The 16,091-nt window shown below is 61.3% G+C and overlaps 1 protein-coding gene across 5 annotated transcripts in view; it reads left to right on the forward strand.

The window, feature by feature from the left end:
• TP73 (tumor protein p73) overlaps positions 1-11,887 on the forward strand; it is a 46,418-nt gene extending 34,531 nt beyond the window's left edge. For 2 of the 5 annotated variants that reach the window (XM_008574556.1, XM_008574557.1), the window contains exons 4-13: positions 2,632-2,818; positions 3,331-3,446; positions 6,120-6,229; positions 6,638-6,780; positions 7,083-7,171; positions 7,996-8,120; positions 8,683-8,831; positions 9,494-9,632; positions 10,068-10,161; positions 11,558-11,881. In XM_008574556.1, coding sequence (XP_008572778.1) covers positions 2,632-2,818; positions 3,331-3,446; positions 6,120-6,229; positions 6,638-6,780; positions 7,083-7,171; positions 7,996-8,120; positions 8,683-8,831; positions 9,494-9,632; positions 10,068-10,161; positions 11,558-11,881 — 1,476 coding nt within the window. Of the gene's footprint in view, positions 1-2,631; positions 2,819-3,330; positions 3,447-6,119; positions 6,230-6,637; positions 6,781-7,082; positions 7,172-7,995; positions 8,121-8,682; positions 8,832-9,493; positions 9,633-10,067; positions 10,162-11,557 lie in introns of all 5 variants that reach the window. The other 3 variants (XM_008574555.1, XM_008574558.1, XM_008574559.1) reach the window with 3 other exon arrangements.
• Positions 11,888-16,091: the final 4,204 nt, after the last annotated feature.

Consider the following 16,091-nt stretch of genomic DNA (forward strand, 5'->3'; position numbering starts at 1 on the left):
GCCCCCAGCCCAGGCCCCACCGCCCGCCCGGGCCGCGTGTCCTTCGCTTTCCGCGGGACCTCCTGGGGACCCGGGAGTGCAGACGCGACAACGGACACGCACTGGGCGCCCACCCCCTCCCGGGGCCGCGGGGGCTGCATCCGCCTTGCGCTCCCCAGCCCGGGGACGCGCCTCTGCACGGCTTCCAGAGGGGGCCTGGGCCTCGGCCAGGCGCTGTCCTGAGGCCTCGGTCTGCCAGTCTGTGGGATGGGCGCGCGGCTGATGCTGCGGCCCTGGCAGGTGGGAGCTGAGGGGTCCGGAGATCGGTGGCCAGTGGGGTGGGGCTGGGGCGGGACCCCACGTGAAGGACCACGGTGATCGATCGGGCAGAGGGCCTTGAAGCTGCGTGGCACTGTTGGGGGCTGTCAGGGAGCACAGGGGCTGCCTCCAGCTGCACACGTCCAGTGCTGCACGTGACCGATGAGAGAAGAGGGGGCTGGAGCCGGTCCTCTACCTTCCTCCAGGTACCTGGATTCCAGGGGGACGTGTGTTCTGCACACAGAAGGCGCTCCATAAGAGCCCAGCAAGGGTAGCTCACCACGCAGGCTGTCACGGGCCTCGGAGAAGCCTGGAAACCTCCTTTCCAACTGCTGGCCCCGTGCCCCTCTCACCTGCCCAGGGCACTGGCACAGAGAGGAGCCTGCCACCACCTGGCCCACCTGGCCCACCTGGCCCCTTCTCCTTCTGTCCCCAGCCAGCACAGACAGAGACTGTGCTGTAGTGCGCCTGCTTGAGGCAGGACCTTTATCCAAGAAACCAGAGCCCAGACACAGGCTGGTCAGAGGTCAGGTGAAGAGCTGCACCCAAGTCTCCTGGGGTTCTGAATCTCTGAGGATTCAAGCTGCCTACAGTTCCTACATGCCCCGGGGGCAGGATGACCGGCTTATCCCGCAAAGTGATGCTTTGGGGAGTGAAGGGGCAGCATTTATGATGATAGAGACCGTGCACACTCGCAGCCACCCTCAGGGAAGCAAGACTGAACCCCGCAACAGAAAGGAGACTGTTGTCCTCCCCAGGTGGCCCTGAGCCTGTCCCTGCAGTCACCAAGGGCGGTGACCACAGGGGTGTTTTCTGCTCTTCTGCATAGTGCCTAGTTCACCTGCAGGGCTGTGCATGGCAATTCTCTCCTGCATTTTTACGGGACCGGGGGCTTGCTGCCTCGCCTGAGTGCTGTGCCCACGTGGGGGTGGCACGCAGCACCGGCGTCCCTCCCTGCCTTCTCCCTTCCTCTCTCTGAGTGCTTGCCCCTGCAGAGGGTGCATGCAGTTCTTGCAAACCCACTGAGGGGGGACCTCACAATTGGCTGGGGTCAGGGTGTCAGGGCACCCACCTTCCTTGGCAAAGGAAAGGCTCTGGACGGGTGGACTGAGACCTGCTCCTTCCCTGGTTCTGCCAGCACCTTCCTGCCTTGGGCCTCAGGTTCCCGGGCTGGACCATGGTGGAGTGTGATGGGGCATTTTCCAGGCACTTGTGGCTGGGGTAACTAATGAGTTGTTGGGGACTGGTGGAGGGCACAGGGGACATGGGGGACAGGAATTGTCTTCTGATTCTGAGACTGGGGAATGTTCCTCAGTGTCCCTGGGGCAAGAGGGCGTGAGGAGTCCCCAGCTGTTCCCCAGGAGCCAGATTCTGGGGGAATCAGCCAGCTTGGGGACAGTGGATGCTTCTGTGGTGTCCTCCGCTGGGTCACTTTTAGGACTCGTGAGAGAGCTGGTGTGGATCCTCAGATAGGCAACCTGGAGCACGCTGGAGGTCCCTGCAGGTGGTCATCTGGAAGGGTTTGATCCGATCCTCTCTGGGGCAGGATCTACCTCTGCCCTGGGTGGACCTCTTGTCCCCTTAGGTTCTGGGCTGATGACACTGGGGCTGTGTGGTCACAGGCAACCCCCCCCCACACACACACACACAGTGGCCCAGACCAAACCACAGAGCTTGGCTGCTCAAATTCAATGGCTCTAGTTGGGAAAGGGTGTCAGAGTCCCCAGGGTTGCCCAGGCCAGCATGCGAGGCCTTCGCACTGATCCAGGGAGTTCACCACTGACACTTGAATGTGCAAGGGCACCGGGCCCATCTGCAAATTATATAGTTCCTCTGTCCAAATGCCAGAAAAGCCTAACTCTGGGCTTTTAGAAACAGACTCGATGCCACAAACCTACCTCTTCAAGCCACTGCACCTGGGGGCCTAGGGTTCACATGGGAAGGCAGGCATGACTCAGGCAGACCCGGTCCCCACTGCCCAGCAGCTCCTTCCCGCTTTCCTGGCCTCTACTGTCCTCATCCATAAAATGTACTCAACGGCAGCTTCCTCTGCAGCCAGTGAGCACAGAAACAGTGTCTGCTTGGCTGCCACAGGCACTCTGACAGCGCCCGCCACTGAGCCCACATTGCCCAGGCGGTTGCCAAACAGGTGCCAGGTCAGATGTGCCTGCACCCATGCTCTGACGGAAGGAAGCCTGAGGAATTCAGCAGAGGGGGTGCACGTGGGTGGTCCTCATTACTCGGCTTGAGGAAGCGGCTCCCATGGGGAGGAAGGCAGTCCCGGCAGGGGCGCAGTGTGGGCGAGGTCTTAGCCTGGCTCCCCATCCCCTCCAGTACTCCCCGCTGCTGAAGAAACTCTACTGCCAAATCGCCAAGACATGCCCCATCCAGATCAAGGTGTCCACACCGCCACCTCCAGGCACCGCCATCCGGGCCATGCCTGTCTACAAGAAGGCAGAGCACGTGACCGACATTGTGAAGCGCTGCCCCAACCATGAGCTCGGAAGGGACTTCAACGAAGGTGAGGGCCCCACCAGCCCCCCAGGCCATGGTGGCACCATGCTCAGCTGCCTGGGTGCCCCAGTGGGACGGGGAGTGCTGGCTCGGGCTGTGAGTGGGGGCTGCTAGCATGGGCTCAGCCATCCCCTCCCCAGGGTGCTCCCTCGGGGCCTCATTTCCTGCCACCTCTGACTGGGGCCATGGGGACCGATGCTGCAGGGCAGGGCAGGTGGTCGGGGAGGAGTCTGAGGGGCCAGATGGCTTTCGGGGGCCCAGGGAGCCTGCGTGGAGTGGCCCCTCTCTCCAGTGTGTGTGGCAAGGTCTATGGGCCACCCTGGGGTGTAAGCAGGAGAGTAGGGGAGCAGAGTCCCTGGGCCAGGCACCCCGGGGGGCATGAGGGCTGCCCGCCAGCCTGAGCCTCAATGGGGAGGCCGTGGGGCCAGGCATGTGATCCCCCATCTGCTGCGATGCGCCTGCCCAGGGGTGGCTGGACTGAGGCTGGGCACCTCCCTGAAGCGGTGACCCCTCCGGCAGGACAGTCTGCCCCAGCCAGCCACCTCATCCGTGTGGAAGGCAACAACCTCTCCCAGTACGTGGATGACCCCGTCACTGGCAGACAGAGCGTCGTGGTGCCCTACGAGCCCCCGCAGGTAGGCCAGGGGCCAGGCCGGGGCACGGGGCCCCTGGAGTCAGCTGCACAGCTGGGGTACCTGGGGCAGAGGCCCCCGTCTCACTTCCCGGTGTCTCTCCAGGGGTTTCTTGCTCTGAGTTAAGTCCAGGTGCCATGGGCCTCCTTCCCCATCCACACGGACCCTCCCCCTCCCGCTCGCTGGCATCTGGTTCACGACCACCTACTGTGCGCACCGCTGGCTCTGTAGTGGGGGTCTTCAGCCCTGCCCTCCTCTGAGAGTCTCCTCCGCTCACCTGTCCATTCCCCACACTGGTCCCAACCTAGGGCTTCCGGACCCCGAGGCTGAGTAAGCCGGGAGGTCCCAGCCCCCTTAGGCTCTGCAGACTGGCTGAGACAGGTGGGAACTTCTATGCCGGGGACTGTGGGATCTGGAAGGGGCCCCAGGCCAGGCCGGGGTCCAGTCAGGGTCCTGCAGGAGGCTGAGCCCTGGACGCAGCAGGGAGGAGAGGGAGGCCTGGGGCGAGGAGAGAATCGCAGCAGGGCGCCCCTGCAGGGGCCTGGGGGAGGGGCTGCCAGAGAGGCTGTGGGGACTGACCTTTGACCTAAAGGCAGCAGAAGGTTCTGGGGCTGATGTGGGTTCCGGCTGAGGTGAAAGTCTGGCTGAAAGGAAGCAGAGGGTTTGAGAGACGTGGCAGGGCATGGGGGACGGGGTCAAGGACAGGAAGGGAGTAGGCACCAGGCTTCCCAGGGTCAGCAGGTGGGTGGCAGAAAGCCCCCCCTTTTCCTGCGTCCACTTTTGTGAGCAGGCCCCCAGGCCCCCACCCCACAGTCCTCTGAGAGCAGCCTTTTACATCAGCAGGGCCAGGGCCAGGAGGGTGTGCCCGTCTCTCCCCAGGGCTCCCCCCAACTGTCCCCGCCCCCGCCTGCCAGGGAAGCAGGCTCTCTCGCCCCCTGGTGGAGGCTCTGTGCCAGCAGTTCTGAGAAAGGCCAAGGTTTTCCCAAACCAGTGGCTGTCTTTTGTATCCTGACCCAGGGAGATCATGAAAACTGCCCATCCTGTGGTTCCTGGACAGCCAGTGGTTGGTGGCGGTCAAGCGTCCTGGGTTCACATCTTGGCTGTGCCACAAACTTCCTGGGAAGTGGGAGTGTGCTGTGGGGTAGGCATGCACTGGGGACAGCCCCGCTCCCTCCCTCTGCCAGAGCAGAACCTCAAACCCTTCTGCACAGACAAGCTCACAGCAGGCAACACACGCATGTGCCACAGAGGCCTGTGCACATGTGCACTCATATGTAGCCTCTGGGATCGACCTCCAACCCGTGTCAGGGGAAATGGTCAGGGCAGCCAGACCACAGGAGTCTGTGCTTCCTGAGAGCAGAAATCAGGATTGAGCCCTCTGAAAACCCAGAGCCGACAGAGTGCTTGGCCCTCAGTGCCCTGTATAAACAGATGACGGACAGATGACGGCTGGATGGATGGGTGGGTGGATGGAAGTTCAGATGGCGGCTGGGTGGTGGGCGGATGGATAGGTGGGTGGATGGATGGATGGGTGGATGGATGGATGGGTGGATGGGTGGATGGGTGGATGGATGGGTGGGTGGATGGGTGGATGGATGGATGGGTGGATGGGTGAGTGGGTGGGTGGATGGGTGGGTGGATGATGGATGGATGAATGGGTGGGTGATGGACGGATGGATGAGTGGTGGATGGATGGATATGTAGATGGACTGATGGTTGGGTAAGTGGATGGATGGATGGATGAATGGGCAGGTGGGTGGGTAAATAAGTGGGTGGGTGGATGATGGATGGATGGGTGGACAGCTGGGTGGGTGAATGGTGGATGGATGGGTGGTGGGCAGATGGATAGATGGTGGGTGGGTGGATGGATGATGGATGGATGGATGGATGGATGGATGGGTGGATGGGTGGGTGGGTGGATGGATGGATGGGTGGATGATGGATGGATGAATGGGTGGGTGATGGACGGATGGATGAGTGGTGGATGGATGGATATGTAGATGGACTGATGGTTGGGTAAGTGGATGGATGGATGGATGAATGGGCAGGTGGGTGGGTAAATAAGTGGGTGGGTGGATGATGGATGGATGGGTGGACAGCTGGGTGGGTGAATGGTGGATGGATGGGTGGTGGGCAGATGGATAGATGGTGGGTGGGTGGATGGATGATGGATGGATGGATGGATGGATGGATGGATGGATGGATGGATGGATGGATGGATGGATGGATGGATGGATGGATGGATGGATGGATGGATGGATGGATGGATGGATGGATGGATGGATGGATGGATGGATGGATGGATGGATGGATGGATGGATGGATGGATGGATGGATGGATGGATGGATGGATGGATGGATGGATGGATGGATGGATGGATGGATGGATGGATGGATGGATGGATGGATGGATGGATGGATGGGTGGGTGGGTGGATGGATGGATGGGTGGATGGGTGAGTGCATAGGTGGATGGATGAATGGGCAGGTGGGTGGGTAAACAGGTGGAGGGGTAGATGGATAGATGGGTGGATGGATGTCAGAGAATCACAGAGCATAGGGAACGTCTATGCCTACCCAGAGCCAGAACCAGGTGTGGGGGCCGGGGTCTTCCACCTCAGTGGTTTGGGGCCTGTGTGCCGATGCCAAGACCTCTCTCTGCCTCCCCTGTGTGCAGGTGGGGACAGAGTTCACCACCATCCTGTACAACTTCATGTGTAACAGCAGCTGTGTGGGGGGCATGAACCGGCGGCCCATCCTCATCATCATCACCCTGGAGACCCGGGAGTGAGTCTGTGGGGCAGGTGGGGGTGAAGATGGGACAGGGACGTGGGCCAGCGCTGCTGGCGGCTTGTCGTAGAGATAGGAGGCAATAGCCAGTGACTGGCACCAATCCTTGGGGGTGAGATTGGGGAGGGGGCTCTGCAGGCTGTGCTGCTGGGAGGGAGGGAGCCGCTCCCCCTGGGCTGCAGGGGCCGCTGGGGCAGGCGCTGGGCTTGGGAGAGAGGCAGGGGCTCCTGGGCTGATATCTCAGAGCAGCTCGCAGCTTGGGGCCTGGGGCTCCCTCTGGCTGGAACGCGTATGGGGCTCTCAGCCCCTGCTTACTCGGCCCCTCAAGGCCAGTCCTGTGGGGTCCGTAGTGTGGGGGAAGGGTGGGCCCCAAAGCTCACGGCTTTGGCTGTGCCCACCTGACAGTGGACAGGTATTGGGCCGCCGGTCCTTCGAGGGCCGCATCTGTGCCTGTCCCGGACGCGACCGCAAAGCTGACGAGGACCACTACCGTGAGCAGCAAGCCCTGAACGAGAGCACCGCGAAGAACGGGGCTGCCAGCAAGCGCGGTGAGCGGGGCCTGGTCACAGGGCATGGGCGGGCAACCCCAGCCACACCACAGGACAGAGCTGGACGTGCCACCAGGGCTGGGGTGACGTGTCCCAGGGACTGAGCCAGCCTCTGAACAGCTCCTGGCCCAGAGGCCTCCCTGGCGGAGCTGGGCGAGGACTGTCCCCCTTATCCCTGAGCCTCAACCAGAGGCCCCAGCCCGTGTGGCAGCCCTGGTCTGCCCATCGGGTGGGTTCCTTGCCCTCTGTGTGTGGCCTGCTCCTCCAGCCGGTTCATCGGCCTTCCCTGCCTGGCCTTCCAGCATTCAAGCAGAGTCCCCCTGCCATCCCTGCCCTGGGCGCCAACGTGAAGAAGAGGCGGCACGGGGACGAGGACGTGTACTACATGCACGTGAGTGTGTGCTCTCGGCGAGGCCCACGATGGCCACACCTGCCTGGTCCTGTTGTCTGCAGGGAGGAAACCCAGAGGCCACCAGGGGCAGGTGGGGGCGGCCGCAGCACTTCCCAAGAGCTGAGACCCTTGGCCATGTTCCCTGAGAGCCAGACCAGACGGGGCCCGACTGCAGGAGGTCCCCAAAGTGCAATTTACAACAAAGTCGCAGTGTAGACATAACATTTGGCATGGCACAGAGTGCCCCCAGGGTGGAAATGCAGTGAAAATCTCATAATCATGCAGGGGGCCAGCAGGGTGGTTTAGGCCTCCCTCCCCTGGAAGGTCCTTACGTGGGCACGGCTGGGCACGTTCTTGATGCTGTGAGTCTGGCAGGCTGTGTCGCTGCAGCCCAAGTTTTTTGACTGTCACGTGCATGACCACGCTAGCTGGTGAATTACATACCCCACATTTGTGATAGGATTCTCCTTCCATGATGTGAGCTTTTAATTTTCTGAGTTCTTCAATAATGAGCCCCTCATTAAAAAAAGAAAAAAGTGTATCTGTTGGTGGGGGAGGAAGAGGGAGCCACAGCTCAGGGGCAGGAAGGCATGGACAGGAGACCTGCCCACCAGGTCAGGAGCCCTGGTCACACCTGCTCCTGGGGAGGAGGAAAGAAAGCCGGCGGATCCTGAGCCTTTGGGATGCCAGGGAACCCCGAGAAAGGAGAAACGCTTTGCTGCAAGCCCAGGGTCCCCGAGGCTGTGGCAGTCCCTCCCACGGGTGTCTGGGGCCAGGCAGAGTCCCGCATGCACCCAGGCAGAGGCTCTGCCTCTCGTGCTCAGGTGCGAGGCCGGGAGAACTTCGAGATCCTGATGAAGCTCAAGGAGAGTCTGGAGCTGATGGAGCTGGTACCACAGCCACTGGTCGACTCCTACCGGCAGCAGCAGCAGCAGCTCCTGCAGAGGCCGTGAGTCACCCCACCCACCCCTGGTCCCGTGTCACACCTCAGCATCTGGGCGGGAAGGGTGGGACAGTGTGCAGCCTGGCAGGCAGGAGGCCAAGTGCACAGTGCCCCTCCAGAAAGTATCGCCTGCCGGGACGAACACCGAGGGCCAGGGGAGCTCAGAGGGAAGCTTCCAGAACCTCGGGCCACCTGGAACCCCAGGGCATCACCTCCACTATGCCTCTCCCACCAAGGGGCCCCGTAAACGTCTGCTGAGCAGGAAGGGGAGGACAGGGTGGTCGGAGTGACACCAACCCACCAAGACCAGAAGCCGAGTCCAGTGGGAGGGGCTGCCCCTGCTCCCCCAGCCCATCTGCTCCCCTGGGGAGCAGGCCCAGGGGCTATGCTTGGCCAGAGTCGTGGCCAGAGAGCCAGGTGAGGGTGAAGCCGCTCTCAGACGTCTCTGGGAGGGGTCAGGGTCTCTGTCCATTCCTGGCACAGGGGCATTCTGGTTGTCTGTGGATGGGGCCAGGTGGGGATAAGGCTGCCAGCTTCCTACTCACACGAGTCTTGGCTGTCTGAGCAGGAGCCACCTGCAGCCTCCGTCCTACGGGCCCGTCCTCTCGCCCCTCAACAAGGCGCACGGGGGTGTCAGCAAGCTGCCTTCAGTCAACCAGCTGGTGGGCCAGCCTCCCCCCCACAGCTCGGCCACCGGGCCCAACCTGGGGCCCATGGGTGAGTCTGGGCAGTGGGGGCCCATGGGTGGGTCAGGGAGGTCCAAAGAGTGGGCCTGGCTCCAGACACTTGGCCATGCTCCGGACCCGCCAGCAGGAGGCTCGGCCGGGGATGGTCCACTCTGCCCATTTCCTGATCCCAGGAGGGTCCATGGCTTGTGGGAGGCAGGTGGTGTGGCCAAGAACATGGACCCCACACCCCTGCACCGCCTCTTGGCAGCTAAGGGAGTGTGGGAAAGGTCTTACCCTTAGAGCCTCAGTTTCCCCATCAGCAAAGTGGCGATAAGAGTGCCACACTCACTCACTGTGACGATTCAACGATGTGAGACCGCATCAGGGGCCCAGGACATGCAGGCAGCTCAGCGGGGTGGAGTGTGGGTCTCCCTCCCCTGGAAGGTCCTTACGTGGGTGCGGCCAGGCACGTTCCCGATGCTGCGAGCACCGCACCCCCCCACTGTGCCCCGAGTCCCCAGTGTCAGAGCCCCTGGGACGCGGTGCGTGCTCAGTGCAGGCTGCGCTCACGCTCGGTACCTCGGCGCCTCGTACTTGCTGTTGCCCTCTTTCCGTACTGCGTGGAGCGAGAAGACGAGCCGGGCGGGCGTCATGACACCAGGCTCGGGGATGGCCAGCCGGCTCTGACAGGCGACCTGCCCTCTTGCTCAGGCCCCGGGATGCTCAACAGCCACAGCCACGCCGTGCCGGCCAACGGCGAGATGAACGGTGGCCACAGCTCCCAGTCCATGGTCTCGGGGTCGCACTGCACCCCACCGCCCCCCTACCATGCCGACCCCAGCCTTGTCAGGTATGGGGGCTGTCGCTGGACTCAGGCGTGTGCCTGTCACCCTGTCCTAAACCTCGGCCTGTGTGTGGCTCCTGCCCTTGGGAGCAGCGTCTGCATGCTGCCCTCTCCTGTCCTGTCCTGTGTGTTAACCTCTGTGCTACCCCGAGAACAGAGGCAGAGAGGCCTCATGCCAGGGCTGCTGGACAGATGCTCAGGGAAACGGTTCTCTTAGAAAGCCAGGGGTCTTGGCTCACCCACCCCAGTTGAGCACATCCCTGTCTCTGAGGGAGCCACAGGTGTGCACACGCTGCGGCAGCCGGTGGGCAGTCGAGTGACCAGGAGCCGCCCCTTAGGAGGCCGATCCCACCCCAGCCAGGCCACCCCCAGCGAGGCGTGATCACACGGCCCCCGCACTCAGAAGTTAATGCTGCTTTATTTCTCAAATTCTCTCTGCAGTTTTTTAACAGGATTGGGGTGTCCAAACTGCATCGAGTATTTCACCTCCCAAGGGTTACAGAACATTTACCACCTGCAGAACCTCACGATCGAGGTAAACGCCCCGGGCGGCCCCTCCCCACACTGGGCAGGTGCAGTCCCGAGCCCCTGCCCCACAGAGGCAGCGGTAGAGGGGCCCTGTCTGGAAGGCACAGAGCTTTCTCTTCCTCTGGGGCGGTCACTCCTGTGGCTGGGAAATTTGGAGAATCTTCCCGTGGGCAAGCAGACTTGACATCCTCAGCATCTGACTCCTGTTCTGAATGGGCTCTGAAGAGCACATCCAGCTGAGCGAGCAGTGGGCCGGCTCCGTGCCGTTTACATGGGGGAAACTGAGGCCCAGGGAAGGCGAGTGGCTGGCCCATAGCCACACAGCTCATCGTACACAAACGGCAACTGAACGTTCTGTGTCCAGAGTGCGTGGGGCTGGAAGGATCTGGGAACTGTGGCTTGTCTTTGGGTTAAAGAAGACAATGCGTGGACCGTACACAAACGGCAACTGAACGTTCTGTGTCCAGAGTGCATGGGGCTGGAAGGATCTGGGAACTGTGGCTTGTCTTTGGGTTAAAGAAGACAATGCGTGGACTAGCCCCAAGGACGTGCTTGTAGCCTGGGATGGCCTGGAACCAGTGTCCTATGAGCCACGGAAAGAGCAAGCCTTGAGAGGGACACAGCAGTCAGCCCGTGATCCTGTGGGGGCTCCAGCCAGGGCCTCGGACCCCTCTGCAGTCCCTGTTGCCCAGCCAGCCAGTTAGGCCCAGTCAGAGGCCCGACCAAGCTTGTCCCCAGCCCAGGGCCGCAGGCCAGAGACAGGGTTTGTCAGAGGGAGTGGGCCAGCTGCTCAACCCGCTGTCCCCGAGGTGTCCCAGCTCACTGAGGCGTGGCCAAGTCTGTGTGTCCACTAACTGCCCACCTGCACCCTGTCCGCAGTGACGTGTTAACCCTCACCTCACCAGTGTGGTGCGTGTGCTTAGCATGGTGCCGGGAGGGTGCTGGGTGCTTGGGGATGAGGTGGGGGTCAGCTCTCAACCAACAGGGGGACCAAGGAGCGGCCCTGCCCTGAGGCTGAGTGGCAGGAGGTCCTCCAGGCCTGTGTGGACGCCCAGGGGTTCCATCTGTCTCTGACTGTGGTCAGGGCCCAGGCCCCTTGCAGCCCCGGGAGTGGCCTCCATGGCCTCTGCCCCCCAACGCTTCCCCCCATGTCACTTCTCAGCTCTCCTGCTACCTGACAGGGGCCCCAGGACTCTTGTGGCCAGACCACCACATGCAGCATGGGCCCGACCCTGCCTCTCCTTCCAGGACTCTCCATCTTCTCTGCCCACCATGCTATTGCCTTCCAGGATGGCACTGCCCACTGGGGCAGGGTGGGCCCTTAGGCCAGACGTCCCTGGGGGGAGGGCAGCCGGGCTCACCTCTCCTGCCCCTAACGGGTGGCCGGCGTCACGCTCTTGCAGGACCTCGGGGCCCTGAAGATCCCCGACCAGTACCGCATGACCATCTGGAGGGGCCTGCAGGACCTGAAGCAGGGCCACGACTGTGGCACCCAGCAGCTGCTGCGCTCCAGCAGCAGTGTGGCCATCGGCGGCGCGGGGGAGCTGCCGCGACAGCGTGTCATGGAGGCTGTGCACTTCCGCGTGCGCCACACCATCACCATCCCCGGCCGCGGCGGCCAGGGCGCCGGCCCTGACGAGTGGGCGGACTTCGGCTTCGACCTGCCCGACTGCAAGGCCCGCAAGCAGCCCATCAAGGAGGAGCTCACGGACGGCGAGATCCACTGAGGCCCGCCCGGAGGAGCACGGGCCGCACTTCCTCTCCTCCTGCGTGTCATGGGGAGGCGGGAGCTCCGGCCTGTGCCCAGGGAAGGGCCAGGTCTGGTCATCCTTCCACTCGCACCCGGCGCTATTTCCAAGGGGACGTCGCTGGCCTTCTCAGGCCCTAGGAGATGCCCTGTCTCTGGAGCCACCATAGATGGCCTGAATCACCTGTAGGAAGCTTCTGGAGCTGCCCTGCGGGGTGCTTGCCAGGGCTGGGCCCAGCCGGACGCTGAGCTGAGGCTGGCCTGCACTCTCTGCCCTGTCACTGTCCCGCATGGGCTGGGAGCGGCAGGTGCGGGGGACAGCAGCCTCATTTTCCTTAGGGACTCTGCTATGTCCCCACCGAGTGAGATCCTTCTGAATAAAAGGATCGTCTTTGCTGACAGACTGCCAAAAAGTATTTCCCAATGTGTTTTGGTTTGGGGTGGCAGTGAGCAGCCAGGTGACTGTATCTGAAACACATTTATTTTCAGTTTAATGTCCCAAACTGTGTCCCCGCCCAAGGCGGGGGCCGGGGCTCCCTCTGCTGGACTTGAGGACCCGCCCGTGTCCCTAGCACACTCCACTCTGCAGGGACTGCCTCTTTTCTGCCTAAGACAAAGTTACAAGTTTTGCTGAATTTGAGAAGATGGGGCAGGAGGCTGGGCCCCTCCTGGAATGTGCAGAAGCTTCTGGTATTAGCCTCGGCCGATGCCCGAGAGCACCACTGGCTGCAGTCGCCTCCCTTCGGTGACCTTAGGGACAGCATGTTCCTTAGACTACTGGAAATTGTCAATACTTGATAAAACCATACCCTTTTCTACATGGTGGGTCAGGTTTTGTTTTGTTTTAACTTTCACTCTCAACATTCCCTTCAAAGTTCAACCAAGTGTCAAAAAGCAGCGCTAAGACAAAGCTGAGTGGCAAACTGTCCCTTGTCCCCAGGATGGCTGGATGGGGAAGAAATCCAGAGAGAGCCGCCGCGGTGGAAGGCAGGCCGAGCCCACGCCACACCCAGGGCTCAGGCATGTGGTGAAGTCACAAGTCCTGCTCTGCTCCCTGCAACTACTTTTGCAAGGCAGGGGGTGAGCCAGTGGTTTTGTCTCTCAGTGGAGGCAGCAGTTGGCAGGAACATACACCCTTCAGGGCTCAGGGGCCGGGTTCTGTGCTGGTAGCAGTGCTCCCATCCTGGCAGGGACCGCACTGAAGCAGGTGCAGGGGTCCAGGCCTTCATGAAGCACTCCAAGGCAGTTAGTGGGCTTGGGGAGATGACTTCTGCACGGGCCCACCTGGTAAGGCTGTTTCCATCTGCCAGGAACCCCACCAAGCCTCTCTGAGCCTTTGTAGCTGGAGCATCTACAGTCCCCGAGCACAGCCCCAAGGCAGGGAATAGGAGACCAGCACGTGTGGACTGAAGCAAGCCCGTGTTCCAGGCAGGCAGGGTGACGGACCCGGATCAACATGGAAGCAGACACAGGCTTGGGTGCGGTTGCCTGGCCCTTGCCCCCGCAGCCTGGGGTGTGTGTGGTGCTAGTTCCTCAGGTCTGGCTGTCCTCTCGCCAGTGTCACCCACAGAAGCAGTTAAGACCTTCAGCAACATCCCAAATCTGGATTGGCTCCAGACTAGGACTTCATCTTGGAGAGAGGCGAGCAAAAACGTCCTGTCTCTACTTACTGATAAGCAGCAATTTGTGTCCACACAGGTGCCTGTGTCTGCGACAATGCAGCCATCCTCTGCTCTCTGGACTCTCCCTTGGATGCCTCTGAGGACACGTAGATGCCTGGGTGCACCTCTGGGGTGGGGGCAGGCGTCAGGGGCTGTCAGAGCTCCTGGAAGGTTCCAGCTGCCAGCCAGGGCCAAGACCCCATGGGATCCTTCTTACCAGCTCCTCCCAACTGTGGGGCAGGCACTGGCTGCGCAGCTTCTGGGCAGTCCTGTCTCCCCAGAAATGTACACCAGTGCCCAGTGGTTGGTCACAGCCATGGTGGCAGCCGACCCAGGGTGATCTGGCATTCTGCCAGCCTAGCTCCCCCTCACACAGTCCCAGGGTAAGTGTACTCCTGCCGGCTCCCAGATGGGAAAACCAAGTCCAGAAAGGCTTAAGTCTTGGCAAGCAGCGTGCCTAGCGTGGGGGTGGGGTGGGGGCGCTGGGCTGCAGCCTGGGCACTTGCTCCTGAGGCCACATGCTGGAGCCCCTTGGTGCTGCCCCCTTGTTCCAGCTCAGGAGCTGTGAGGCCCATCCTTGCCTCCATGGGGTCCGGGAACCTGGCTGAGATGCGCTTCAAGTCCAGAGTCTCACGTGGATTCACGTTTTAGGCATGTTTCCTGTCAGTCCTGAGTCCAGTAGGGGCTGTCCCAAGGGGCCCCACCTTGTGCTCCTGGGAAGGGTTAGTGAGGTGCTTGGCACAGAGCAGGGAGAGGCCCCAAGAGGGTGGCTGTCACTGGAACCCCAGCTAGACATCCGGGGTCCGGGAACCTGGCTGAGATGCGCTTCAAGTCCAGAGTCTCACGTGGATTCACGTTTTGGGCATGTTTCCTGTCAGTCCTGAGTCCAGTAGGGGCTGTCCCAAGGGGCCCCACCTTGTGCTCCTGGGAAGGGTTAGTGAGGTGGTTGGCACAGAGCAGGGAGAGGCCCCAAGAGGGTGGCTGTCACTGGAACCCCAGCTAGACATCCAAAGGAGGCCCAGAGAATGTGCTGGAGAAGTGACCTCCCAGGGGGACCCCAGGCCGCACACCCTCCGCAGACCCCGCAAACCTGTCCGATGGGCCTGCACTGTCCTCCTTCCACTGACGAGGGACGCCTTTGGAGAGAAGCAGCTGTTAGAGCAAACTGAGCAGAAACTTTGCCATGGTTAACAGAAGATGGAGATTGCCAAGAACAAGAATCCTTTTAGGTTTAGAACTTTTTTATAAAACTCAAAAATCAAGAGAAAACAAATCTTTAGGGGCAAGGACTGCCCAGCAGCGCTGAGGCGGGAGGGCGGTGGGTGGACCGCTCTGCTCTGCTGCAGCCTGAGGGCCGGTGAGGCTGGGGCTTGTGCTGGGCGAGGATGGAGACGGGCGCCAGCACACAGGCAGCTGGTCTGGGGCAGTGGGCAGGAATCGGGGACTCTAACCGATCCCTCCCGTGCCCCTCCCACCCTTACACATTCCACGAGGGACTCTGGCCTGGGCCACGGGTCCCCTCGCTGAGCCGGCACAGACCCAGTGCCTCGCGCGTCCACGTTGCACGCCTGCTAACAGCCACCGCTCGGTTGGTCTTGGTTAAAGCACTTCAACGCTTTGAGGTTTAAAAACAATACCATCCATGTTTTTAATGTAATATAGTGCTTCTTCAAGCAGTATTAATGGACCTGTTCCAATGATATTAACTTTTTTTGGTAATGTAATCTTGGGAAAACATGTTATTTTTTTAGCTGTGTTTTGGTGGGAACTTTTGTTTTTGTAACACAATAAAGCACATGTTCCAATGACTGGCTCTCATGGCTAAGCTGTCCTGCACAGGCTGGGAATGAGTAAATCCCCAGGTGCCTGGACACAGCTGCCGGTACGAAAGGGCAGCTCCTTGCGGGCAGGAGGCACACAGCCCTCTGCGCCTGGCCCAGGCGGCACCAGCTGAGTCTGTCTGCATCATCACTAAGTCTGATGGGCCCCGGGGGATCCCTCTGCCCAGAGCCTCAGAGGACCACCTCTGGAACTGACCAGGCTGTGCCCCAGCCCCCTCAGGCCTCTGGAGGGGCAGGCCCCAGACCCCTCATCCAGCCCCATGAGGCCTGGGTTCCCTGACTTCAGGACACACAGGGTGCGGCTGTGTCGCACACAGCTGTCCGCAGGTGAGCACAGTCACATTTCTCAGCAAAGCTGACAGAGAACCTCACGTCGGCTTGCATCAGGCTTTGCGGCCATGCAGGCTTCACCGTGGTTCTCTTGGTTCTCAGTATCAGCCTTGTGGATAAGGGTTGGTGACCTGTCACAGTGAAAATAAGGCTCTAGAAACCCGTTCAACCTTGAGGGAGTGTTACCAAACCAGACTTGGGTCCGCTCACCCAAGCACAGCTGAGCCACGACATGGACACGGGGCTGCAGCGAGGGAAGCGAGGCCTTAATTGCAAGAACAAGACATGGAGGTCGGGCAGCTGAGCTGAGAAAATGCCGGTCTCCCGGAGAACCCACAGGCCGGAGTCTCTGGAGGGA

This window comes from Galeopterus variegatus, unplaced genomic scaffold (genome assembly GCF_000696425.1).
Source record: "Galeopterus variegatus unplaced genomic scaffold, G_variegatus-3.0.2 Scaffold1065, whole genome shotgun sequence".
Taxonomy (NCBI): Eukaryota; Metazoa; Chordata; class Mammalia; order Dermoptera; family Cynocephalidae; genus Galeopterus; species Galeopterus variegatus.